This window comes from Pelodiscus sinensis, chromosome 16, assembly GCF_049634645.1.
Source record: "Pelodiscus sinensis isolate JC-2024 chromosome 16, ASM4963464v1, whole genome shotgun sequence".
In the NCBI taxonomy this organism is placed as follows: domain Eukaryota; kingdom Metazoa; phylum Chordata; order Testudines; family Trionychidae; genus Pelodiscus; species Pelodiscus sinensis.
Genome location: NC_134726.1, coordinates 23,358,667 through 23,385,742, shown reverse-complemented (window position 1 = coordinate 23,385,742; position 27,076 = coordinate 23,358,667). Strand labels below are relative to the sequence as shown.

Genomic DNA, 27,076 nt, shown 5'->3' with positions numbered 1-27,076 from the left:
CTACTGATTATGTTACCCAGTAGAAGAAACTGCTATCGCCAAAAACTCTTTACATGTGCAGCTACGGAAAGAGAGTAATGGAGGATGAAAAGAGAAAAAGTGAGAAAGAAAATACAATCTTCCTCCTTCCAAATTTCATGTTAAGCAGTTTCTTGGTCTTGAAGCCTTACATTATTGTCCTCCCTTCTATCAAGCCACTGTAAAATGGTTACGAGGAGTTCCATGTCTATTGTCTCTCAGTTACTCTCTATGAAATTTAGTCTGCTTACTAAATGCAGGAGCTGCAAACTTATCCTGCAACGTGAGAGTTAAGTGGAAATTTTTCTAGCTCATAATATGGAGGGATTATTATTACCAAAACTCACATTGATAGATCAACTTTCCAGCACCAGTAATAAAAATTCTGCAAGCCACAATCTGTTACAACAGCACAACCCCTTTGGAGACATAGATGTGTGCAGTAACAACAGAGTTGCAGAGTTTTCCTAAAAGCAGATTTTGACCCTTTTATTATGGAACATAGTTTTAGAATTCCTTCTGATAGAGAATTAATATACTCTTGCTTGTGTGCCTTTATTAACTTTGTGGGAAGGGAAGGGAAGGGAAGATTTTTTTGTCACTAAAACAGCTGATACCCAAAATACACATAGGAAATAGATTTGGTGAATCCCATTGTCAGAAATTAAATATACTGAAAACGGGATAAGTGCTATCAAAAATACCAAAAAATTAAAATTAGAATGATGTTACTTGATGCCTTTAAGTCTCTTTGATCAGCTCCTGCTCCTTGCCTTGCACATAAATCTAAAATTGGCTCCCCAGTGCCATACTAGTCCCAGCTATAACTTCTGTGTCCCATGAAGGTTTATCTATAATTTTATCTTCTATCCTGCGTTAGTTATTAATTATGTCATCAGCTGCCTTAGAGAAGACAGTTTATCTAAACACAGGTCACTGAATGTAGTAATGGAAGCAAATATTTTGTTTTACAATTTAAATGTATATTTTAGATCTACACATGCATGCAGGCGCACATCTGTATATTCCATTAACAGAAGAAAAATGCGGCCAGATTTTCTTCAAATATACATTAGGTCCAAAGTACATAAAACTTTAAAAATAAGAGTCAATTCTGTCTGCCCCCTATTAACACCTGACAGTGAAAATGATTGTCCAGAATGTGTTTTACAGACCTCGGGTTTCTTTATTTTATTATCAGGTGACTGTGCCAGCTTGCTTGAAGACCTTGTAGGAATGTGATTTGTCTCAGAGGAGTCATGGCTTATCTCAGCACTGCTATGAAAGGACTAACATAAAATCAACACAAAAGAGATGGTGCTTTCAGCAGAATCCAGTACCATTTTGAAAACAGTATTGAAACTTTATTAAGTTAGAAATCAACTCAAGCACACAGTTACATTGACACATGGGCTTATACCAAGGGTGGGGAACCTTTTTTTGGTCAGGGGCCACTGGCCCACATTAAAATCAGTCGGGGGCCACACACAAGTGAGAAGCAAAAAAACAGAGACATTCACCGCACTCAGGGCACCGGGGCTCTGCTTCAAGGTTCCCTCTAAGCTGTGTGGTAGCACAGCCCCACAGCTGCTTAACGAGCCCCGCCCAGCCAGGGGCACAGGAATCCCACAAGGAGCTGCCTGGTTGGGGGGGGAGGGGGGGAAGGGTACTTGTCCTTCAGCGACAGCAGCAGCTCCCCGCTCAGGACAGAGCAGCAAGTCTCTACCAGCTGGTAGAGGACATGATCCCTCCCTACAAGCTGGAAGAGATTCACTGCTCTGTCCTCAGCAGGGAGCTGCTGCTGTCGCTGAAGAAGTGCCCCTCCCCCAGCTATGCAACTCCGTGCGGGATACCTGTGCCTCTGGCTAGGCGGGGCTCATTAAGCAGCTGTGGGGCAGTGCTGCCACACAGCTTAGAGGGAATCTTGCTCCGCTTGCACTCCAGATCTGTGGTGATGGGTGGGGTTGAAGCTCAGGGCTTGCCCCAATAGCGGGGTAAGCCAGCACTCGCTCACCAGCCCCATGGGAGGAGACACCAAGGCGCTGGGACTTGCCATGGGGCTGGAGCATGAGCTTGCCCTGCTGAGGGGGAAAAGATCCCTTAACCTTGCCACGGGCCAGATCAAAGTAAACTGGGGCCTGGATCCATTCTGCAGGCCATAGGTTCTCCACCCATGGTTTATACCTTCCGAAACTAAAAACAGCAATACCAGCAAAGCATGAAAATGTCTTAGAGAGGCAATAAACTTTCTGTGCACATAATGTAGCTATTATACTTGGGCATTAGGTACAGTGGAACCCTAGTCTGGTGAAATCCTCTCTCACAATACTCTCTAAAAATATCTTTGTGGATTTCATATTCATAATGTCCCACTAATTTCAAGATAAGAACAGCTCACTCAGCAAGTAAAAAAAAAATCCTCACCAGCAGTACTGCTAATTCAGCCTAGACTCTGAGAATCAAACAGGGTTCCTTCTGTATTGTGTATTATTGCAAGTAATAAAAAGATTCTACAGACCAAATTCCATAAATTATACTCAGATACCCCACATCATCTCCATAGCTGCACATATGTCACTGAAAGCATAATTTGATCTGTGGAATCTTTGACTATTTTAAAAAATAGCTATCTAGATGTCTCTAAAAGAGCAAGACTCATTGAAAATAGAATTTACAATGCCATTTTTACAGGATTGCTTTTTAGAACAGAGCAGAACTTTACAGAAGATAGGTACTTGTCCCTTGTCATGTGACTGTCTCCACTCTCCAGCAACGTCCACCCATTTGTTGGCTTCCCATGCTAATACCGATGCCTTTTTCCATGGTACCAATTTTGCCCCTTGTGAACAGATCTGAAAAGCCACTTTCCTCTGCCAAAATGCTTATAGGAAATCAGCCAATTAATACACTTGAACCTTCTTACTTGGGGTGTCCCTAATCTGGGAACATCTGTGGTACAGATACTGGCAGGGAGAGGAGGAAGCGGCCCTACGGGATAGCCCCCTCCCCTAGCTGGGGAAATAGCAGTGCAATGAAGTGCTTTACCAGAGGCTTTTTCCCATGCCATCTCCCTCATGCACCCTTCTTCCCTTGCAAACCCCACCCCAGAGCCCTCCATAATCTGCAAAATTTCTTTAATTTGGTATGCCCTGTTTCCCAGGGTTGCCAGATTAGTGCAGTTCAAGTGTAGTGTCTTAAGGGACAGATGAGTTGCACATACTTTATATATGCAGAATTATCTAGAAAAAAAGTGTTAGTGTATATATAATAATTGTATATATTTGCTTGGATACCTTTCCTTCCAGTCTGTGTGTGTCACCTATAGTCCTTGCCCCAAGGAGGATAGAATTCAAGAAAATATGTTTTAATGGAACAGAGGGATCTAATTCATACATGTTTGCATGGAACCCAGAACAATTTGGCCCATTAATGAGACCTCTATATGGGTACTGTAACTCAAATATTAAATTGTAAAATGCCATACAAAGTTCTACATCATTATTACCTGAAATGAAGAGTATTCTGAGTGTGGAGGAATATTCCCTGTACTACTGCCTGTGTAATCTTCAATTGTGTAACTACTTCCTTTTTTATTTAAACGATCTGCTTGCTGTTTAATCATATCATTGGTAACATACAACACGGCACATTCAAGGAGAGCTTCAAGGAATTCAAGAAAAACCAACTAGAGTAAAAAAAATATATTATTTCATCTCTGTGGACACTCTTCTTTGAGCACTAACGATCAGATCCAGAAAAGCATTTGAGAGTATGCTTTATTTTAAGCACATAAGCAGTATCCTTGACTTAAACTGAACTGTCCATGTGTACCATGCTTAAACAGCTTATTTAATCAAGGCTTAAAAATCAAAAACGATCAAAGCCCTTCATCTCTCTGGAAAACTGATCACAACCAAAGTGCTATTATAATATTATATTCTATAATACCCATTAGCAGGTAGTATACAGTATTTCATATTGCATACAAATTAATGATAGAACAGTATTGTGTTATCAATACTAAGTTTGATACTCCTGGCTAAATTTATGGAGCACCAAGCATTAAGGCACAGGGATATTCTCTATCTGATAAACAGGGGAATGGTTATATTGTTGTCTGGAATAGGCAGTGTAGGCACTGTGCTTAGAAACTACAGTAATGGGCATTAAATGGATTATTTAATAATAAAACAAACTATGTCCAGGCACACTGCCACACAGAGGTATTGATAACAAATGTAATAATGTAGATTACCATAGACCGCCATTGGGTGAAAACTAACTCCTTCGGGGTGAAATTCACCCACCCTGCACAATGCCCGAGTGCAAAGATCTCTACAGGGATTGAGGGGATGGAAGTCTCTATCTGCAGACTGGTCGAGAATCTGCAGTTTAGTTCCTTCACAGCCATTACTCCAGCCTGTCTGCTGGAGGTGCAGGCACTGCCACTTCATACCCCGTGTTCAGGGTTCCTGGGTCAGCAGCACTGAATGGTTGAGGATCTCATCACTCAGCTGGTGATCCACCCTAACGGTTCCTAAATGGCAAGAAGTGCAGAGTACAGTGCAGCCATTCCATCTGTGCACGCCTGTGCAATTCCCCCATGGAAAATAAGTGAAGCAAAGAGCCCAGCACTAGACTGGGCTGAATTTATTTCTATGTGCTGTTGTATAGGGATGTCAATGTGTAGACGACTACATGATTAATCAATAAGCCTTTTTAGTCAATCCTGTCAACTGCATGCATTCCCATATATCAGAGGCAGTAAGGGGGGGCTGCAGGAAGAGCTGATACATGTGAGGCTCTCCACACATGCCAGCTCTGCAGACACACCTGCCTTCCCCTTGCTGCCTCCTACAGAGCCACAAGAGAGCTGCCTGCCCCTGCCCCTGCCCCAGCCCCTGCCCCAGCCCCAGCCCCAGCTCATGCTGCTGCTTCTATCAAAGACAGCAGCATGGGGGGGGGGAGGGGCTGCCGCAGGACAGCCTCTGTCTGCAGGAGGCCCAGACTCACTGTGGACAGAGGCTGCTCTGTGGCAGTAGTGCCTGTCCATGGGAGCTCAGACCCCTCCACTAACAGGGACTTTTGCCACCCTGTGCTGTTGCCTCTGCATCAGACAGAGCAGTGCAGGGCAGCAGGCAGAGCCGGTCTGAACAGAAAGCTGGTCTTTAAATCAGCTCCCCTCGTGGATCAGCTCCCTCCTGCCACCCCACACTGGCTGCTGGCCCTGCCACTGGGGACTATTGAATAGTTGTGTAACTGCTAACATTTGATGTGGTTACATGACTATCCAGTTACACACTATCTAACATCCCTACTGTTGTACACTCAGAACATATCTCAGGCATCCAGTGTGCAGTCACAGGGCATAGAAAATGTATCTCAAATTAGCTCTCCAGTAGGAAGGGCATGATAAGGAGGAAACCGTGGAACAAGGAGAAGTACATGAGACAAAATAACCAAGATGATGAACAAAGAAATGTCAAGATAGGACTCTTAGGGTATGTCTACACTACATTCCTCTGTCAAGAGAAGAATGCAAATGCAGCCAAGTGAAATTGCAAATGAAGCACGGATTTGAATTTCCTGTGCTTCATTTGCATAATTATGTCCAGCCCCTTTTTCGAAATGCCCTATTTCAAGATTAAAAAACGCTGTGTAGACGCGGTTATTTAAAAAACAAACCCTTCTTTTGAAATAACCGTTAAACCTCATTTTATAAGGAGAAAGGATTATTTCAAAAGAAGTGTTTGTTTTCTAAATAACCGGTCTACACAGCATTTTTTATCTCGAAATACAGTATTTCGAAAAAGCGGCCGGACGTGATTATACAAATGAAGCATGGGAAATTCAAATCCATGCTTCATTTGCATTCCTCTCTCACAAGACGAATGCAGTGTAGACATACCCTTAATGTTCAGCTCCAATTCTTGAATATAAACAATACTATTTTTCTTCTCTTCTGGAAGTTATGATGCTACAAGTCAACTTGCAGACAGATTCTAAAAATAGTTTTAATTTTCCTGTAGCAATTACATGCTGGCAATATGCATCATGATCTGTTATGTACTTCTTTCCTTACATACCTCATACTGTAAGTTGCTATTATCTCTATCGCGTACAAAAGGATTGTCCTTTGCCAGTATTTCCACAATTTTTGTTGCAGTTAATTGTTTGCTGAGCATATTTAAATCCTGTATATCAAAAAGGTTAAAAGTTAGTTAAGACATTTACAAATATGGACTTGGTCTGGCTCCCTTTCAAGTCAATGTCAAAATTCCCCTTGATTTCAATCGAAGCAGGAATGGTCTCCCACAAAATAATAATACGGAATAAATCAGGGCCTCATTGAAGTCAATGGGAGTTTTACTATTGACTTCAACAGAGCTAGTATTTCAGTTACACAGTACAGCCACTCCCCGACTTACGAACACACCGACTTACAACCATCCGTACTTAGGACCAGCCTCCCATTAACCCCATTATATGTATTTTCGAGTTGAGAACCATGTATGTCAAGTTTTTCAAATAGCGCGGGCAGCACATTTAAGGGTACTTCCGACTTACAACCAAATTGAGTTATGACCAGGTGTTCGGAACATAACCCATACATAAGTCAGGGACTGCCTGTATGTCAAACCCAAAGTTCAGGAAAGTTCATCAAACCATTCCCCTACAACCTCCTGAGTTTGACATACCCAACAGCTACCCATTTATCAGTCAGACAGTTTTACTTTTTCTTAATTCCACACTGCACAAAAGAAGGGTGAAACACTGAGGGTTCCCCATAGGAATGCAAAGGAATCTTGCAAACAGGAAGAGGTGTAAGCCAGCTTGTCTTCTAATCATTAAGGGTTTGATCCAAAACTTAGTGATATCAGTGGCTGATTTCAATGTAATTTGGGATCAGGCCCTATACTCCAGAGCTCTGGGAAAGAATCCTGTGTCCATGATGCTTTACCATTCTTCAAATTTCATAAAAACGTCATTTTAAAAGATTTGTTTTTTGAATATCATTTTATTTCTGAATTTGTCGGTCTTGGACTTCTGCAGACATTAATTTTTAATAAATAACAATTAGTATTTACATTTCAAAAAGTGCCACTGTAGTGAAAGTATTTAAATTGATTAAAATTACATACTCAAAATTAGTCAAGGCTAGAGGAATCAAATAATTTGGAATCGGATCTTCCGTATAGTTAAACATATGAGCAACTTTATTCTTGTGAAGCATACCTCACATTATTAGGGTTTTTCAATAGCAGGGCCTTAAGTGGAAAGAATTTTAAAATGTCATTGTGTACTGGACAGAAAAAATAGTTCCTAGACACACAAATCAAAATACAGAAGATAATTACTTTCAACATCCAGAGGAAGTGTCTCATTTTCATTGTGGGTTCATAAGGAGGTATAGTGTTTGGTCTACAGTAAGCCCTGTATATCTCCCAACATTTATCAATGTAATTAATAGCACAGATGGCTTGTCGTTCATAGAATATAATGCCTGTAGAAGTGAAGGAAAATACAGAAATTAAAATAAAACTTGTTTGATTACTAGTAACAGAGATTGATTCTGCTTAGCACAAAAAAGATGTTGCATTGCTTACCTTGTACACGAGAGCTATTGGGAATAATGTTCTTCATCATCATTGCTGAGAAGCACTTAAACAGATAGGGACCTTTATCTCTACATTTAAAACAAAGTTGTAGATTACATCTTCCTTTATCACACAGCCTGTATTATGAAACATTGTTTGATCAACAAATGCAATATTTATAATGCAAAATTTATACTATGGATTTTTTCCTTGACAAATTCTTCAGTGAACTATATTCTATCCCTAGGGATTATTTGCAATGCTGGCAAATTGTAAAGCTCTAGAAGATTTATTTATTTTCCTGAAGCCCAAAGCAATGGATTTTTTTTTTTTAAACACAATTTACATGCATATTGGATAGGATTTTACAAAAATGTCTAAGTTTCTTAGGAGCACAAGACCAAATGAAAATCAGTATTTTCTTTTTTCTCCCTTCCACTAAACAAATTATCTCCTACATTTTCCATAAAGCAATATACATCACATTTTATATGGTTACACATAATAGTATTACTTATCAGCCAAAGGCACCCATAAGCCAATGACATTCTGGAAAGGGAAGTTACTCACCTCATGCAATAATGACAGTTCTTCAAGATGTGTATCTCCATGGGTGCTCCGCTGTTGGTATCAGGTCATCCCGGTGCTGCAGATCGGAGTTTTTCACAGCAATAGCTGATTGGGCTGAGCATGCACAATAGGCACCTCGTGGTGTTCGTGCTTTTGCACTTCCCGCGTTCAGCCTGAAACTCCTGAGTTCCTTGTCTATGCCCAAATACCTGAAGAAAAATACTCCGGGGAAGAGGGGAGGTAGTGGAGCACCTATGGGGACACACATCTTGAAGAACTGTCATTACTACACAAGGTGAGTAACTTCCCTTTCCTCTTCGAGTGATGTTCCCGTAGGTGCTCCACTATTGGTGACTGTAAAGCAGTAACTGAGAAATATGGTAGGTGGGTTTCAGTTTATCGATGGTTGAGAGCACCACAGTGGCTACTGAGCAATCCACAGACGGTTGTGGAACAATTGCATAATGACTCATAAAAGTGTGGTCAAATAACCACATTGCCTCATAGCAAATATCCTTAAGGAATACACCTTGGAGAAAAGCTGTAGATGTTGAGACAGCTCAAGTGGAATACGCTCTAGGCAGAACTGGGAGTGTTTTTTTTCACAGAGAGTAACACTGGGTAATGCAGGACACTATTAGTTTCAAGGTGCGCCCTGAAGAAATCAACGTGCCTTTTGAATGTTCTGTGATGGAGATGAATTGCGGAAGGCCCAAGCCCTGTCAGTGTAAAAGGATAAAGTCCTGCAGACATCGAGGGTGTGCAAGATAGCCTCCTGACATGCCATATGAGGTTTAGGATGAAAGATAGGAAGGATGATAGGTTCATTATGTGGAAGTCTGTGCACACTTTGGGTAAGAAAGAAGGATGTGGTCGTAGTACCACTTTGTCCTTCCTGAACACTGTGTAAGGCTATGCTGTTGTGAGAGCAGCAAATTTGCCGAGTCTATGCACTGATGTAATTGCGAGTAGGAATACCACCTTCATTGACAGCAAGAGGAGAGGGCAAGCTGCCAAAGGTTTGAAAAGGGGCAAAGTAAGTGTGTCTAGCACTAAGTCTAAATCTCACACTGTAGGTGGTTATTTGTATGGAGGGTAAAGGTTGTGAAGATCTTTGAGGAACCTCCTCGTGGTAGGGTATGTGAAGACTGAAAACCCTTCTATTTGGGGATGAAAGGCAGTAATCACAGCACGATGCACCCTGAGAGAGGATACAGATAGGCCTTCATGTTTCAAATCGAGAATGTAGTCGAGAATTATATGAAGTGGCATGGAGCAGGGATCAATTTGCTTGTGGGTGCACCAAGTTGCAAAGCATTTCCATTTACAAAGATAAGTGGTATGGGTAGTTTGTCATCTTCTGTGTAGTAAAATATTCTTCATATTTATCAGAGCAGAGTCAGGGTCACACAACCAGAGAGAAGACACATTGTGACATGTAGGGTTCAAGGTTGGGGATGTAGGAAAGTAACCCCATTCTGCGACAGTAGGTCCTGTTGGCCCGGAAGAAGGTAGGAAGGCAGAAGAGATATCTGATAGAGGTATGGGAACCATGTCTGTCTGGACCAAGAAGCAGCTATTAGAATGACTTGTGCCCCATCCATCCTGATTTTGTGGAAAACCCTCAGAATGAGACGAATTGAGGGGGAAAGTGTAGTTTAGTGAGGCATTCCACGTAATAAGAAATGTGTCACCCAGCAATCTGGGTCCTACATCTGCTCTGGAACAATACTAAAGACACTTCACATTGAGGTGGGATGCGAAGAGGTCTATGAGGGGAAACCCCCCATTGACGAAAGATGGACTGTATTACTTGGGAATGATGATCCCATTCGTGGTCTATTAAAAAATGTCTATTGAGGGTATCTGCTATTATGTTGTTGATGCCAGGTAGGTAAGATGATGTTAGAGTGACGTTGTTGCGGATGCACCAGTTCCAGACTTGAATAGCCTTTGCACAAAGGAAGCAGGAATGAGATCCCCTTGCAGACAAGTGAACACTGGCACAGTAGGGTTTGCTGAAACAATAGTGATAAGAGTCTGTGTAGCTTGGAAGTGCTGGCATGACAAATAGGCCTGAGCAGCTGTGGAGTCTAGTCGAGCACCTATAAACTCCAACACTAGGGTTGGTTGGACCATGAAGGGAAAGTTACTCACCTGTGCAGTAACTGGAGTTCTTTGAGATGGCTGTCCCCGTGGGTGCTCCAACTTAGGTGCATCAGCGTCACTGCACGCTGGTTGGAGATTTGTATTAGCAGTGTCCCTGGCACGCGCAGAGTGCGGGCATGAGCAGTCTGGGTGCTCTACGCCAAATGCAGAGCTGGCTGTCTTCTGTTCCTTCTGTGACCTGGATACCTGTGAGTCCGAAGTTGAGGGGAGGCAGGGTGGGTGGTGGAGCACCACCATCTAGAAGAACTCCATCTAGAAGTTACTGCACAGATGAGTAGCCTTCCCTTCTTCTTTGAGGGTCCCCGGGGGTACTCCATCTTAGGTGATTATGAGTTCCCATTGTAATTGAGGCCCAATGATGGTAAAAGTGTGGTAATCAGTGCAAGAGGGTTTCATGTCAGATTGAGGCACTAGTGTAGGGGAAAGGTTGGGCAGACCCTTGACCAGATTCTCAAAACTGCACGATGCACAATGAATGGCCATAAGACGACAGCATAGGATCGCAATAAGTGTCGCACTTTTTAAATCCAGGATAGCCAAGCATAGCAGCTACAAGTAGCGCTTGAGTTTTAAGCACTATGAGTAGTTTTTCTTCATTCTTCTAATTCTTTCTTCCCTGTCTTCTCTCTTTTTTAAAAAAATTAACATATTTACAGGAGATAACTGGGGAAGGTGGGAAGGGTTTGTGAGGGGAGGCCAGGGTCGTGCCCTGCCCCCTTCTTCCTTTTTTTTTTTTTAAGGATTTTTTTTCAATGTAACAACAGCAAAAACTAATTAAAGAAAACACTACAACTAGTTAACTAGAACTCTATTTATACTCTGATGAGGTAGCACTGAGGAGAAGGACTGAGCTTCGACTGCAACTGAGGGTGGTAGCAAAGGGACTGAGGAGAGTCGGGCTGCACATGCAAAGTGCAAAGACGTGAACACCATGAGGTACCTATCACACGAGTGGCCCAACCAGCTACTGCTGTGAAAAACTCTGATCTGTGGCACAGGAATGACCCGATATCAACAGGGGAGCACCCACAGGGACATCACTCAAAGAAGAACTTTTACTAGGTCTGTATGAAGCCTGTGCTTCACCATTCACCAACATTAAGCCTAAGAATTCTAAGGTAAATTGGGAAGATTTTTTTTTTTGGAGGGGAAGGTTGCATGGCAGTGCCACAGACTGAAGCCAAATCACAGGGGCAGACTCCACTAATAAGTATTAATTTGGAACTGATGTATGCATGCCTGTACATTCCCCAAATAATTCAATATAGTAAAAAAAAGTCAGAAGAAGGAGGGGAAATCTTTCTGCTGAGATTTGAATCCAAACACTCACGAAAGGCATCAGAAGGAGAAAGAGAAAGAAAGAGCAGAAGAAAGGTCAGAAAAAGGAGAGAGAGCAGAGAAAGAATAACACTGGCTACCATCTAGTAATTATATAATAGTCAAGCACAAACTCAGGCAACTGACTAAAAGAGAAAACAACTTACTTGTGTTCTTTGTGATAGATGTGGACTGCTAGATGAATAAGGTATGTCAAAAATGTTCTTAGCAGCAAAGTCTCATATGGAGAATGCATTTCCTCGGGCGTTGTTTTACCTTCTAAAATAAGAAGACAAGAAAAGAATCTCCATTATCAACACTATCTGAATCAGTTTGGTCTCAAACAACAAAAGCTTATCACCACATCTGCCTCTCTTATCTTCCTATGATCTCCCACGTTGATCCAACATTCACAGAAGAAACTGACTAGAGGTAGTGCTACTTCCAAGTCATCAGCCAACAGAGCATCACCTACCTGCCTCACAAGGATAGGGGAGAATTCAAAATGCTCTTGTAGTCTTGGGAAAATCAATCAGGACTTAATCCGGAAATTGGACTTGCATGGGCAATAACTCATTGATTTCTGCCTGCTCAGGCACCTTTCTTAGAGCCTTTCCAAAGGGCATACGAGCATAGACAGGGAAAGCAAACTATACAAGCAAAACTCCTTGTATAGCAAGGATCAGGATGTACCTCTGCAACTTGTCACAAAGACTCACACCAACACTGATTAGTTGACTATGCAGGAGAACAGTGAAACATACTATAGGAGGCCCCCGACTTGCGACCACCCGAGTTCTGACCCCCCGCACTTACAACCATTTTTGTAAGTGTGGGAGGGGCTGGAAATCCCTGACTTACGTCCTTGGCCTGCATTTACGATGTCACATGGCACCTACTGTAAATGCAGGTTCAAGTTACAATGCCTCCGACTTGCAATGCTTCCCCTAGAACCAATCGCGTCACAAGTCGTGGGTCTCCTGTATACACAGATTGGTGTCAAACCCAGAAGGTAAGCAAAGCTTAAAAAACAAAGTAATTCTTTCCTCTTTAATCTATTTCAGTTGTAGTTACCTGAAGTGTTATTTATTACATTGTTAATTAGGACAATAATTCAGACAGAAGTATCGTTTTAAAGATTATGCTTTAAAACATTTTGATTAGCATTATTATTTTCTGCTTATTTTTGCCTGAGAATTCCAAAACACATGAATGAATCTTATTATGCCCACTTCACAGATAATAGGTAAATTGCTCATGAGCACTGAACAAGCTGGTCACAATGTTCTGTACAGAGCCCAATTCTCAGACAACTAGTCCCTAACTCTACATATTATATCCTTCTGAAAGTCAACCTATAGGCATACAAACCATTCAGTATCCTGTCCATCTCAGCAAGGGTTACATTGTAATGATGAAACCTGCAATCCTTTAGAAATTTCCAGAACTGGAGCTTAGTCATCAGGAAGGTGTTATCAAGAGATGGATCAGAACCTAAACCGCTGTACAAACAGTAGAGTCTTCTCAGTACTGTAATGTGTCTCAATACCACATATTCTACCTATACAAAATAGTAAAGGGCATGTCTTAGTTTTAATCTCATGACATGTAGTAACCTCATTTGATGTTAAATCTAGCCTTGGACAGTATTGCCAGAAGTTAGTATTACAGGATTGTTCTATGAAAAAGGCATTTGATCCTCTCTGTCCATATCTCAGTGAAGAAGTATCCACATTCACAAACCCACCACTGCTTCCTCACCTCTGGCAACAGTTCTTGTAATTTCATCACAAAGACTACAAGCTAGGCAGGCAAGGAGCCAGAATTATCCTCTGGCTCTCACTGGTCAGAGACAAGAGACCTTGTCAGGGAATTGTGGGAAAACCTGCTTTACTATTGCCTGAACTGCATCAGTATTGTGGACAGCTAAAGGACTTTGTATTATATGTATGTATTATAGAAGCCCCTATTAGGGACTAGAGTCCCACTGAACAAACAGAGAACATAAGACACATGACATAACTTGGTTGACTGGGTGGAGTTTTATACTCTTTTGGTGCCATTATGGAATGATACCACAAAGGCCCCCAATCTAACCTCTCCCATGTTTTGTGACTTGTTAATAATTTTTTTTATGTTAACAAGAATGGAACAGCTCCTCTGTGGATGCTCTGCCCATTTGCTTCTGTTTTGTTTTTTACTGCCTTCAGACTCAAGTTGTAGCTGAATACAAAGAACACACAAATAAAAAAATGAACAATGTGAAACATGTCAGAAACAAATCTGAAAAATGTCAGAAGTGTGCAGGCTCTTACCTGTTTCATTTCTTCCTGTCTGTCTTTCTCTGGAAACAAGTTCAGCAATGAAGATATGTCTAATTCAATGTCTGATCCCAATAAAGAGGTATTTCCTGGACCATCAACTATTCTGATGGCTTCTGCCAAGTAATAAAAGTAACAGTTTATCTTTGACTAATAAATAAAATCAATTAATTATATTCAAAATTAAAATAATATTCTCAATTATCTTGTTCCCATTTCCATTTTTCTCTTTAAGAAGAGAAGAACAGTACCCCTGTTGGTAAAATGTAACTGTTTAGCATTATCTTAACAGAATATATATTAAAAAATCTACATCCACCTTCCATAAGAGGAAGAAAACATATTAACATCATGTCTTACTAAATGTCCATGTTGCAGTGTTTCCAAATGTATCTAACTCAGTGGTGGGAAACCTATGGCCCACTAGGGTTCTATGTATGGCCCACACGACATTTTGAGTGCTCTTCCCCACATGCAGTGTTGCCAGATTCCACTGGTTTCCATCCACATCATTATTTTCTTACTTGTATTACTCAAGTGACACTCAAATAAAGCAAGGGCAAGTAAAGTGAGGTGCATGCTGATTGAACACATTTGCTGTCAGAGCTGTGCACTCCCTCTGTATGCAATCAAAGCACTGCTACGGTTCAGTTGGCACATCCCACAAATTCTAGGCATACAAGTGCAGTTAGCAAAACTACTCTATTCCAGGAGACTGCCTTGGTTACGACAATCATTTGGCCCACTGAGATGAACGAAGGCCATTCATGCTGCCCACTCACTAGCGTTGGTTGCCCATCACTGATCTAGCTGCTTTAAGGATGTGCCTAGGCATGAGAACTCATTCACCTTAAATAATCTTCCAAATGCCATAGTACAGAACAAAAAAGACGCATGGAAGCAAAGAGGAGTACATAATGAAATGGTGTCTTTTCCTAGGTGCATGGTGGGTGGAAGAATTTGGCCTCGTTAAAAGAAATCTGTTAGAAAATCGTATTTTAGAAAACTATCAAAAGGGAACTGTAAAATGTTGTGGGAAAAAACCAAACAAGACATTGTTTAAGTTCCCATATCACTGACAGAATAGGGGCATAGATTTAGAAAATACACATTTATTTGAGGGACCTATCTGTACACAGCTGCTGCCAAGTCAAGACAGTGTGAAAATCAACTTTAAATCACCTTTGCACACACATACCATTGATCTTTGTTCTACCCAGTCTGGCCACACCTCAGGATTTTCCCACTCCCAACCCCCAAATCTTATGCATCATTCTGTGTAGACACTGAAAAATCCAGAAAAGAGTGAGAGTCTTAGGCCTCGTCTACACTTAAAATTCTGATGCACATGAAAAGTTCTCACCTTTGCATTCCATAGTTAGCTGCATCTACACCAGAGCTTAGCCTAAGTCAATGAAAGACTGTTATGTTAAGGACTATCCATTACTTACAACAGCAGAAAAACCCTTTCCATCTCCTGTAGGAAGCATTCACAATACAGAGCTATATCACCATAGCTCGCTGCTGCAATGCCCATATTGCAGACAAGTTCTTATTTTTCAATTTCTTAACTGAACAGCCAGCCCACTAGCACTTTTACAGAAGGAATAACAACATGAGAGCTTTGCTTTTTTTCCTGTTACTGCTCTCTGTATTGATACAGGCAGTCCCCGGGTTACGTACAAGATAGGGACTGTAGGTTTGTTCTTAAGTTGAATCTGTATGTAAGTCGGAACTGGCGTCAGCCGCTGCTGAAACTGATCAGTTTCAACCACGGCTGAATCTGGATGCCAGTTCTGACTTACATACAGATTCAACTTAAGAAACCCAGGCGTCCCCAAGTCAGCTGCTGCTGAAACTGATCAGCAGCTGATTCCAGGAAGCCTGTAGTCAGCCACTGGTCAGTTTCAGCAGCGGCTGACTTGGGGACACCTGGGGCAGATCAGCTGGGGTGCTGCCGGGTTGGTCCGGAGCAGCGCTGCGGGACCAACCCGGCAGCCCCCAGCTGCTCTACCCCAGGGTTAGGCAAGAAAAGCCTGGTCTGCTGGGGGGGCCACTAGCTGCACCCCCCCCAGCAGACTAGGGAGATGGGGGTGGCGGGACCACCCAAGTCCTCCACGGCTTTGCTCCGTCTCCTTGGTCTGCTGACCTGGGAGACACGGAGCAAAGCCGCAGAGCACGCGGGCAGCAGGACAGTCCAGGCGCGCCGTGGCTGTCCCACTGCTGGCGTGCTCCGAGGCTTTGCTCCCCATCTCCCTGGTCTGCTGGTCAGACCAGGGAGACGGGGAGCAAATCCGCGGAGCACGCCTGCAGCGGGACAGCCCAAGCGCGCCTGGGCTGTCCCGCTGAGGGCGTGCTCCAAGGCTTTGCTCCCTGTCTCCCTGCAGACCAGGGAGACGGGGAGCAAAGCCGCGGAGCACGCCCGCAGTGGGACAGCCCAGGCATGCCCGGGCTGTCCCGCTGCGGGCATGCTCCGCGGCTTTGCTCCTGTCTCCCTGGTCTGCTGGGGGGGTCCAGCAAAGCCGCTGGACCCCCCCAGCAGACCAGGGACATCCGAGCAAAGCCGCCGCTCGGGTGTCCCTGGTCTGCTGGGGGGGGTCCAGCGGCTTTGCTGGACCCCCCCAGCAGACCAGGGGGACAGGAGCAAAGCCGCCCAGGCGGCGGGGGTCCCGCTGCCTGGGCGGCTTTGCTCCCGGGCAAACGAGCAAAGCCGCCCAGGCAGCGGCTTTGCTCGGGTGTCCCTGGTCTGCTGGGGGGGGTCCAGCGGCTTTGCTGGACCCCCCAGCAGACCAGGGATACCGGGAGAAGCTTTTCTCGCCCCGGAGGACACGGGTGGCGACCCACCGCCCATGAGCTCCGGGGTGAGAAAAGCCCTGTTCGTAAGTGCGGATCTGACATAAGTCGGATCCGCGTAAGTCGGGGACTGCGTGTACAAAGGAATGTAGAGACACTAAAGAAACAGGAAATCAGTTGCTATTTATTATATTAAATTGAAAGTCTTTTATGAGCACATTACAATTTAAAACTGCAACTTCCTGTGAAACCTTGCATTAGTAATTAAAATTGCTCATTTATCTATCACTGAACCTTCATAGGGAAATGCTGATTTATGGAAATTTATTGCTAAATCAGTGAATACAGAATAGTCTCACACAATAAATGCGTATTTTTTTATAACACTGACTAGAAATTATCTTCTTTCCACATCCTCAATTCAAACTGCTCACCAGTGCCAAAGGGACTTTGTGTGCGAATGCCACTCAGATCCTGAGTATTCATTGCATCCACTTGAAAAGCTGGATACTCTGCTATTTGATCATTTATAAACTCTCCTTCATAAATATGTCCATTCTTGAAGACAAATCTCCCCTAGCAGGGAAGGAAAAGTGGGGGGAGTGAGAGGTTCTCTGGTTTCATTTTTATGTAAATTTGCAGAGTTAGTAAACAATCATTAGAAAAGAAACATGTTTGCAAACAGCTGAATTTCCTTCTGCTCTAAATCAGGTTTAAACTGCAATATATGAGAGAGTGCAAAGCAAAGAATGATTCTTCTCTGCCTGTGTAAAGTACTTTAAGATAAACCAATGAAAATCTGCTACTGTGCTATATGTATAAAGTGCTATATGTATAAAGTGCTAATCTAAGACATTTGAGGAATAAGGATCTTTTCATTCTGATTAAAATAATTTACAGCTTTTCAAAACACTTTAACAATCCGTCCCCAGATCTATTTCCTTCGTGATCACCACTGCTAGAGATGCAAACGACCTATTCCCTGAAGTTCACTCCTGTACAAGGGCAGTATGGAGTCCCCTGTGAGAAGGTGCATCAGACATTAAAAGTGATGTTAGCCACAAGCCAATGATCATTTATCTGCCAAAAGGCTGAAAACATCGGACACATCTATTGCACTTGTATTTTAACATACAGCTTTCATTTCACCATAACCAAACCAAGTTCCTCCACTTGGACCTTATCCGGTGCCAAGAGAGATCAGCAGAAGGACCCCTATTAAATTCAGTGGCTGTGGAATCAATGTGCTCATTCAAATACACTAAGGAAAATGAATGCAATTTTCCTTACAAAAACCTAGACATTTGCTACATAAAGCAGAATGAGCCTCTAGTGGCATTTTTATCTTTTATTTCATAACGTTGATACTTACAAAACCATGTTTTTTATTGCAAACCCATTCTCCATCATACATTGCTCCACTGGAATAGAAGAACCTTCCATGTCCATGACGATCCCCATTTACAAAATCCCCTACATATTCATTCCTCAAAGGATACTGAGACTCAGGTATTCTCTTCAGAAACCAAGTGTGGGTACCATACCCATGCTGGAAAAAAACAAGCCATTACAAGAACTTTTCAAAGAGCCACTGCTGGTGCAGATCCAAATTCATACAGAGGAATGGAAATACCTGAACCTTGTATTTTGTTTTGGTTTGGGGTGACTGTCGCTAATTCAATTAAATGAGCTTGATTTAGCCTCAGGTTATCTTAACCCCTACTGGGTAACTCAGAGCACAAAACCCACCAGGAGGTCTGGTAGCAGCACTCAGGGGATGAACTAATTCAACGCTCCTCTGGGCAGCTTTCACTGGCTGGTATCCTATAGAGAGTGGGCCACAGTTTAAAGATGCCATTCCATGGCGTATGTGCCAGAACCAGTTTTTAGGAGATTTGAATGGCTCTGGAGGTCAAACTCCCTGCCCATTTTATGAGGGAGTGAAAAGGAAGCAGTTATGAGGCGATCTATTGAGGGGAATCTAATGGAGTTTTCCACCGACCCCAGTCTGCTTCCATGGCTTTCAGACTGATAAAAGGGAGTTTGCTCAGCTCACTTCAGGAAGGAAGGGAAACTTGTAGGAAGTGGAAAAAGGACCAGGTCATAGGAAAAGACTTAGTCCAGGTCTACACTGGCAGAGAAAACCGATGCAAGATATGCAACTCAAGCTACTTGCACCGACTTCCTAGGGCGGCAACACAGCAGGAGGTCAATGGGAGAAATGCCCCTGTTGACTTCCCTTACTCCTTGTGACAACAAGGAGTACCAGCGCTAATGTAGGTGCCCTCAGCATTTGATTTAGTGGGTCTTTACTAGACCTGCTATATTGAACCCTGTGGATCTATTGCCAGAGCGTCGATCCTCTGGCAAGCAGAGACGTAGCCTTAGCAGAGAGCTCTCTTCACAAGGAAAATGGAGAAATAGGAGCAGAAGCCTCCCCAAGAAGAGATCTGAGGAAACATCAAGCAGCACAAGCTGGGTTTTGGGAAAGAACTGTTGAACTCAGCCTAAGAAAACACAGAGTCAGGGAAACATCTGTTTTGATTTAAATTGATATTTTAACTACGATGTTTACTAGACCCCAAGAAGGGGTCTTACCTGACATGTGAATGGCTGGGTGCAGTTTTAGGGAAACCCAAGAAGGTGGAACTGAGGTAGTGGCAAGGTTCAATGCTGGACTGGGTAAGGCCCCTCCACACACCCTTCAGAGGCCCTCTCCATACACGCTGCAGCCAAAGAGATTTAATTTTTATTATGGGACAGATTTATATTTTCCTTTGGCTGGTGTGTAAAATTAATTTCTCTTTTCATAAAAAAAGTGAGCGGCTTAGTTTAAAATTGGACTTTTGCTAGTTATAACAAATAACATGCAAGTCAATTTATGAGTAAGACACACACCTGTAAGAACAGAATTGACAGAATCATGGGGAGCTTCTTTACTCCTGTATGAATTGAGGTATCTAATCTTACCAGTGTAAGAGTCAGGTATGAATTACAGTGGTGTAATACCTGGATTCCATTTACCCACTTCCCAGTGTACTCCTGGTTAGTTGTTAGCCACCTCATCCTTCCTTCCCCGTGGCGCACATTTTTTCCCCATTGACCTTCATAGATATTTCCAGATTTATAACTACAAGAAACCAAATAAACAAGGAAGTTATACTCAGCTATCATGCACACACAAACAATAATAGGTGAGGTTTTCAACTCTACAAATGGCAGCTAGGTGCCTAAATCCAGCTGACTTATAACAAGAGTAATATGCTGTTGCAAGGAAAAAACAGTACTATTGGGATAGATTTTCAATGTTGACTACTACATTCTGATTTTTCCTTTGTTTATTATTGCAGCATAGATTACCTAAAGGAAAACATTCACAATTGACTATACTTAATAAAATAATAATAATAATAATATAACACAATCTACTGTAGATTTGAGAGAGTTTGTGCATCTGTCCATGAATCCATTTGTTCAAGAACTCCTCCTAAACAGTAAGAGCTAGGGCCACCAAATTTGGTATGCAGCTTCCTTTTATCATAACTTAAAGCAAAGTCAGGGTTTGGTTGCACCATGACAGTGGGATGTGCATGGAATGCAAATGTCTCTCATCATATGGAAATGGAGCAACGTGATAGCAAGGACAGTTATGCCACAGAATGACCATAGGGAGCAGCTGCTGGCAGTACAGCCCCCACTAACCTGGCCACCACTGGGGAGCAGCCAGGGCATGTAGCCCCCACACTCTCCTGGAAAGAAGCTGTTGAATGAGCCATGCATTCCCTGCCACCACAGGCTGGCTCTGGGAAGCAGCCATTGGCACCCTTATCCCTTCTCCAGAGCCCCATGTAGCCATGCAGCTAACATGTAGCTTTATGCAAAGTAATATGCCTCAGTGTTCTTTTCCAGCCACACTTTCTGAAAGCAGAAAGAACTTCTACCTTGCCATTGGTAAAGGTGCACCAGCCAGAATATTGTGTCTAAAGCTGATTCTAAGGCAGATATAGAGTCTTACTATTTTGTTTTAATTTTTAAAATTAGTATTATGAAATAAGTAAGCAAAAGGATATAACGATTGTTTTTTAATTGTAATTACTAGATAAACTTATGTTTAGTGCTGGGGAGGAGCTGGTGGTCATGGTAATTGTAATTGTAATTTAATGTCCTTGTCTTGAGGGTGTATCTTTTGAAGTCCGACAACAACAAACAAATAGGCACTGACATCCCACTTCGCTGGCATGTGTTGACAAACCAAACCGTGGTCTGTAATTAGAGAAGCTGTCCAATAGGTTTTGAAGGCTGTGCTATGGATCAGTTGACAGAGTACATATGTAAAAACTGAAAACATTGCTGACAAACTTCTCCAATTAACCATTTATCCATGGCATTTATGAGGTAAAGTCTGACATCAGTGCATAAAGATGTCACATTTTGTCACACTTCAGAAGATATTACCAAACATCTAAAATCTGTCTGAGGCAAACGTGCCATAAACAATCAACCAAAATAAACTCTCATGGAAAATCACACACCCCTGTTTGTGACAGGGGGTTACTGTGCAATCGAGAAGAATTCTTTTAAAGAGATGTTTTACAGTTTACTGCTGCCAGTCTCTGATTGTTTTATCTTTAGCTGTTTTCTTTGTAAGACTGAAGAAGAAAAAGGCTGACCCAAGTAAAAATTAAAGCCATATAACAGGCCTTCTTCTTCACTGTTCTACCTTTGTTTAGTCTTTACTCCTGTGCAAAGAATGGTATGATCAGTCCTGCCAACAGGTGGGGGGGCAGCTGTCCCAGGGACTGATGATTCTAAAGGACTTGGCAGCAATTGCAATTCCTGAAGCCCCAGGGCCTTTAAATTGCCACCAGAGTGCTGCACTGCGTGCTCTGGGCAGTTCTAAGGGCTGGGGGAGGGCAGCATGATGCGCTCCAGGTGGTTCTGAGAGCTGGCTGTCCCCAGCCCCAACCCTTCTGCCTGAGACCCTGACTTCCCGGAGCACAGAGCCACCCCCCTCCACATTGCCAAGGGGCCCATAATGGCTTTCAGCTCCACTCAGCAAAGGGGGTTGGTGGCATTTTCACCTTTTTGTATAACTCTGAATGACCATGCAAACTGCAAGGCAGTAGACTATCAGGCTCTGTACGTGGAAAAAAAGGATTGGGCATGCCAAATAAAAATAAATCAATTCTGAAGATGTGCTGAACAAATGTGTTGTTATACTTACCATCTTATCCCCCAGCCATCTTTGACGTTGTTTACCAAGTCACCTTCATACCAGGAAGTACCTTCCTGGTTATAATAAATGTTACCCTAAAACAAAGAATAAAATCTGTTCAATTACTCAATACCTAAATATTCACATAAATGCTTTCAGGTAACATGATGTACCATGGATACAGAAAAGTGGGAACTTGGGTGAGCTTCAGCCCACCCCAAAAATTAGAGATTGGATTAAGAAAGGAAAAGCTTGAGTTTGAAGTAAAAAGCCTGTTTTTTCTCTTTTATTAAAAAAGGTCAAATTTTGTGATAGTATACTACCCACTACCCACGCGTATCAAGAGCTATTATTATTATTAATTTAATTCTAACCCCCAATACAAAGTTATATTCACCCCGTATATGCAAATATATCAATTACCACATGTATTCAAACATTCTCTCAGCAGTCACTAAGAAAAAAAACAGATTCAATTTAAGTTAAAAGCAACTGAGAATCTAAAATGTTAAAAAAATTAAATCCTGTTATTTTGACCAACATTAATTAGCTACATGCTAAGCAAGACCAAGCATTTAAGTGTTCAAAAATGTTAAAAATTACATTTAGCCAAACAATGCTAGGTGACTGGAAATGCTTTCACCAATCTATTCTAGTCTACATAGGGTCTTATATTGCCCTTATCACCACAGGATATGAGCAACTTTCAGTAATGCAGCAAATGACATGAATGACATTGGTCATGTGTATGTTCTCTTATCTTCTCCCCACGTGAAGGAAAAGTATTTGTAGTAAAGTGTTTTCGTTCAGTAAGTATTTTTTTAAAATATGTGTTGCTATGGCTCATGTCGGGTTATGTCTAGACTACAATGATTTATTGGAAAAAGGTACACAAATTGAGCTCCGCAATTTGTGTACCTTTTTCCGATTGTTTTTTTTGGAAGAGGCTTTTCCAAAATTTGGCCCATCTACACTGGGCCAAATTTCAGAAAAAGCTCCTCTTTCAGAAGACCCCCTTCTTCCTTGTGGAATGAGGAAGACAGGGCTTCTAAAAGAGTGAGTCTGCTTTTCCACAAAAAAAAGCGGAAGAGCAGACGCATTCCCTGAACGCAGCAGAGTTTTTTTGGGATAAAACCCCCATAGTGTAGATGTAGTCTCAGAGAAGGAAAGATCAAAGAAACATGCCATATAGTTGGAGAGAAAAGATAGCCATGTTTATGATTTTCCTTACTTCCTGGGGTTGGGAGAATCATTCCACAGTTGCCAAGAAAGTTCTGTCTACCATACACACAAGCTCTGCTCCTACTGCAAAGAGTCCCGCAGTACTAGAAGAGACCATGGTCTGCATCCCAGAGCATTAGGACTTCTTTTAAATATCCTGGGCGCAGGCCATGGATCACCTTCAAGATAAAGACCAAGACCTTAAACTTGATTCAAAATTCTGTAGGTAGCCAGCATAGAATGTGGAGAACAGGTCTGAGGTGATTGTAGCGACCTGTGTTGTGGAGGAGACACACTGTGTGGTTCTTACTAGGTGAGGAAAGTGGCATGATCAGGTTTATCACTCTGCTATAATCCAGCTGAGAAGTGAGGTCAGGTCATCATCTGGAATCATTGGGATGGAATTTCCTAGCCAAGTGGAGATGATAGAAAGCATTACTTGCAGATGTTGCTACACAGTGGTGGCCCATGGACCTAGGCAAACTAGGCAGTTGCCTAGGGTGCCACGGGCCTGGGTGCCTGATGATGACATCACGGCCATTGACGGCCATGCAGGTGGGGATGCCGATCACGCCTTCCGCCTAGGACACCAGCTGCTGCAGCTGGCCTCGGGCCACTCCTGTTCTTATGTGAGTGTCCAGCATCAGTAAGGAATCCAAGCGTATTCATAGACTACACATCAAATTGACTATTTGTGGGTGTGCATCTTCAACCAAAAAAGTTTACACTATGGCTGTGGGCTCTTCCGAATGCTTTTCTCTGCCCACTAGCATCACCTCCATCTTGCCTGGGTTCAGCTTCAGCTGGCTATTCTTCATTGGTTGATCTTGTTCAACCAAGTACTTGCCATCTTGGTGTCAGTGCTGTACTTTTAGGTAGTGAATAGGTGGAGCTGTATGTCATCTAGATATTGCTGGCACTTGAGTTCCTGTCATCCAACCAGTTCACCTAGCAATTGCATGTAGATGTTGAAAAGGACTGGAGAGAAAGAAATCCTTCTGGGACTCCACAAGTGAGAGGACTGGTGGTGGAGATGCAGTTTCCTCAATGCTACACAGTTCGAGTCCTCCGAGAAGGTGTCAAACCATAGAATCATAGAACACTAGAACTAGAAGGAACCTCAAGAGGCCATCAAGTCCAGTCCCCTGCTCTCACAGCAGGACCAAGCACTGTCTAGATCATGCCTGACAGGTGTCTGTCTAACCTGCTCTTAAATATCTCCAGAGATGGGGATTCCACAACTCCGTAGGCAATTTATTCCAGTGTTTAACCACCCTGATAGGCAGGAAGTTTTTCCTGATGTCCAACCTAAACCTCTCTTGCTGCAATTTAAGCCCATTGCTTCTTATCCTATCCTCAGAAGACAAGGAGAACAATTTTTCTCCCTCCTCCTTGTAACACCCTTTTAGATACTTGAAAACCACTATAATGTCCCTCTCAGTCTTCTCTTTTTTAAACTAAACAAGCCCAGTTCTTTCAGTCTTCCCTCATAGCTCATGTTTTCTAGACCTGTAATTGCTCTTCTCTGGACCTTCTCCAATTTCTCCCCATCTTTCTTGAAATGTGGTGCCCAGAACTGGACACACTACTCCAATTGAGGCCTAATCAGCGCAGAGTAGAGCGGAAGAATGACTTCTCATGTCTTGTTGACAATACTCCTATTTATGCATCTCAGAATCATGTTTGCTTTTTTTGCAACAGTTGCACACTGGTAACCCATGTTTAACTTATCATCTACTATGACCCCTAAATCCCTTTCAGCAGTACTCCTTCCTAGACAATCACTTCCCATTTTGTATGTGTGAAACCATATCAGCACATTACTCTGGACCCCTGCAACTCTCCCAGATGAGACAGAAGTACCTCATGGTCTGTTCGCTGCTGCAGACAGGCCTAAGAGGATGACAATAGACATCAGTCCTCTATCAGTTGTTAGAAGGAGATCACTTATCAGTGTCACTAAAGCGGTTTGACTTCCATGTCCTGGCCTGACTCTGCTATGGATGTGACTTAATTAAGTCGGGAATAAGGCATGAATTTTTAAACAGTGAAAGTAATTAACCCCTGGAACAATTTATCAAGGTTGGGGTGTATTCTACATCTCTGGCAATTTTAAAATCAAGGTTGCATTGTTTTTGCTCTGAGCCACCCGGTAGTGGCAGCAGCCGGAGTCCTGGACCCTTTCAAATTACCAGGGCCTGCCTCCTTTGCCCCCTGTCCCAGTCAGCAGCCTGCAAGTGTATAGTACAAATCGTGGACAAGTTGAATGGGCTAACTGATGGGGTGGGGCTAATTAATCACCTATGAAGCTGTGCTGCTGAGCACCTTAGAGGGAACACCGGCTGGCAGGGAGGCTGATTCAGGAATGGGCTGCTGGCTGGCAAGTTTCCTCCCTTTCCCAATCTCCTGTCCCCCGTTCCTGCCCCTTACTCCACATACCCAAATCCTCTACCCCCCCCCCCCCGCACCCATAGCTGGATGCCAGATCCCCTCCCAGATCTGGCACCCCAATCCCCTGCCCCAGATCACAGTCCCCTCCAGCCCTAGCTCATAACCCAAATCCCTGCACCCCCTCTTGTACCCCAATTCCTTGCCCTAGGTCACAATCCAACCCCCTGCATCCCAGTCCAGTGTTCCAGGTCCCAACTGCCTCCTTTACCCCAACTGCCTCCCTTACTCCAAGCTCCCTCCTGCATCCAACTTCCATCCCAGGTCTCTGCAACTCTTCCATTTATATCATGGAAGAGTGCAGTCCCCAACTGCTTTCCAAATTCTTAGAGTGGCCCCATCAAAAATTATTTCCCACTCCTATTTTAATAACTTATCCTCCCCACCCCTGCAGGAACATTCATTTTAATTAACATATGGTACAAAGATATTTCACTAGGATAATTCAAGGTTTATGAACTAGTTGAGTCTCACTTATATCCCCCTTGTAAAGTTTAAATTAGACTTAAGTGAGTTGTGCTAGTCCTCTCTACTGACTTTCATCTCAGTTGTCATTGGTCCAGGTGACACTTCAATCAGTACTTTTCTTATTTACCTTTCCATGTCTTTTGCCTTCACACCATTGGCCAATGTATGAAACTGGATGGGTGCCAAACTTGAACTTGCCAAAGCCATGCCTGATTCCATTCTTCACTTCTCCTTCATACGTGCTGCCATCAGGCCATGTGTAACTGCCGTTATACATCTGCACATTCTTAACAAAGTTCCCCTAAGACATTAAATTATAAATTCATTATTCACCAAAGTAAATGGCTCATTATTCCTCCTGGATGTAAGGCAGATGAGAATAAGTGATTGCAGGAGAGAGTATTTAGGGTGGGGGCTAAGCTGTCCTGAAGGAGGGGCCCTATCAGCAATCAAGTCCAAGGAGAAGATCTTAGTTGCACAGTTTGTTAGCTCACTGTTGATTTAATTCACAGCTGTTATAATAAGTTTGCTATTGCCACCTACAATTATCTAACCCATGTGCTTTCCTACAATGTGCATAATATATATTGTAATAATCTCTTATAATACTTTAAAATTATGTACTTTGCATTTTACCTCATACTTCACTCCATCAGCCCATATATAAGTCCCGTGTCCATGCATGAGTCCTTCGGAAAACATGCCCTTCAAAATAACACATGCTATTGTTTTATTCCTTTATTATAACTCAGATCTATAACGATTGGTAGTTTAAGGAAAAGTAATAAAACCCCTTCTATCAGCACCAAATTAAGAAAAATGTGAACATCAGCATCCATTAGAAACTACAGAATCCATTATTCAATACACTTACATTTTAGCTGTGCAGGTCCCAGTGAAGTAGTAGTATGTCCATTACCAGGTGAAGAATTTATCCC

At 42.7% G+C, this 27,076-nt stretch overlaps 1 protein-coding gene across 6 annotated transcripts in view; it reads right to left on the bottom strand.

Annotated features, from left to right (window-relative positions):
* Window positions 1–27,076, bottom strand: part of RSPH10B (radial spoke head 10 homolog B) — a 63,220-nt gene that overhangs the window by 32,910 nt on the left and 3,234 nt on the right. For 4 of the 6 annotated variants that reach the window (XM_075899494.1, XM_075899493.1, XM_075899492.1 and 1 more), the window contains exons 4-17: window positions 26,775–26,843; window positions 26,266–26,439; window positions 22,011–22,096; window positions 19,796–19,916; window positions 18,159–18,335; window positions 17,221–17,362; window positions 13,988–14,109; window positions 13,044–13,233; window positions 11,840–11,951; window positions 7,626–7,753; window positions 7,377–7,522; window positions 6,105–6,212; window positions 3,524–3,703; window positions 1,194–1,307 (exon numbers count right to left, since the gene is read on the bottom strand). In XM_075899494.1, coding sequence (XP_075755609.1) covers window positions 1,194–1,307; window positions 3,524–3,703; window positions 6,105–6,212; window positions 7,377–7,522; window positions 7,626–7,753; window positions 11,840–11,951; window positions 13,044–13,233; window positions 13,988–14,109; window positions 17,221–17,362; window positions 18,159–18,335; window positions 19,796–19,916; window positions 22,011–22,096; window positions 26,266–26,439; window positions 26,775–26,843 — 1,869 coding nt within the window. The remainder of the gene's footprint in view (window positions 1–1,193; window positions 1,308–3,523; window positions 3,704–6,104; window positions 6,213–7,376; window positions 7,523–7,625; window positions 7,754–11,839; window positions 11,952–13,043; window positions 13,234–13,987; window positions 14,110–17,220; window positions 17,363–18,158; window positions 18,336–19,795; window positions 19,917–22,010; window positions 22,097–26,265; window positions 26,440–26,774; window positions 26,844–27,076) is intronic. The other 2 variants (XM_075899495.1, XM_075899496.1) reach the window with 2 other exon arrangements.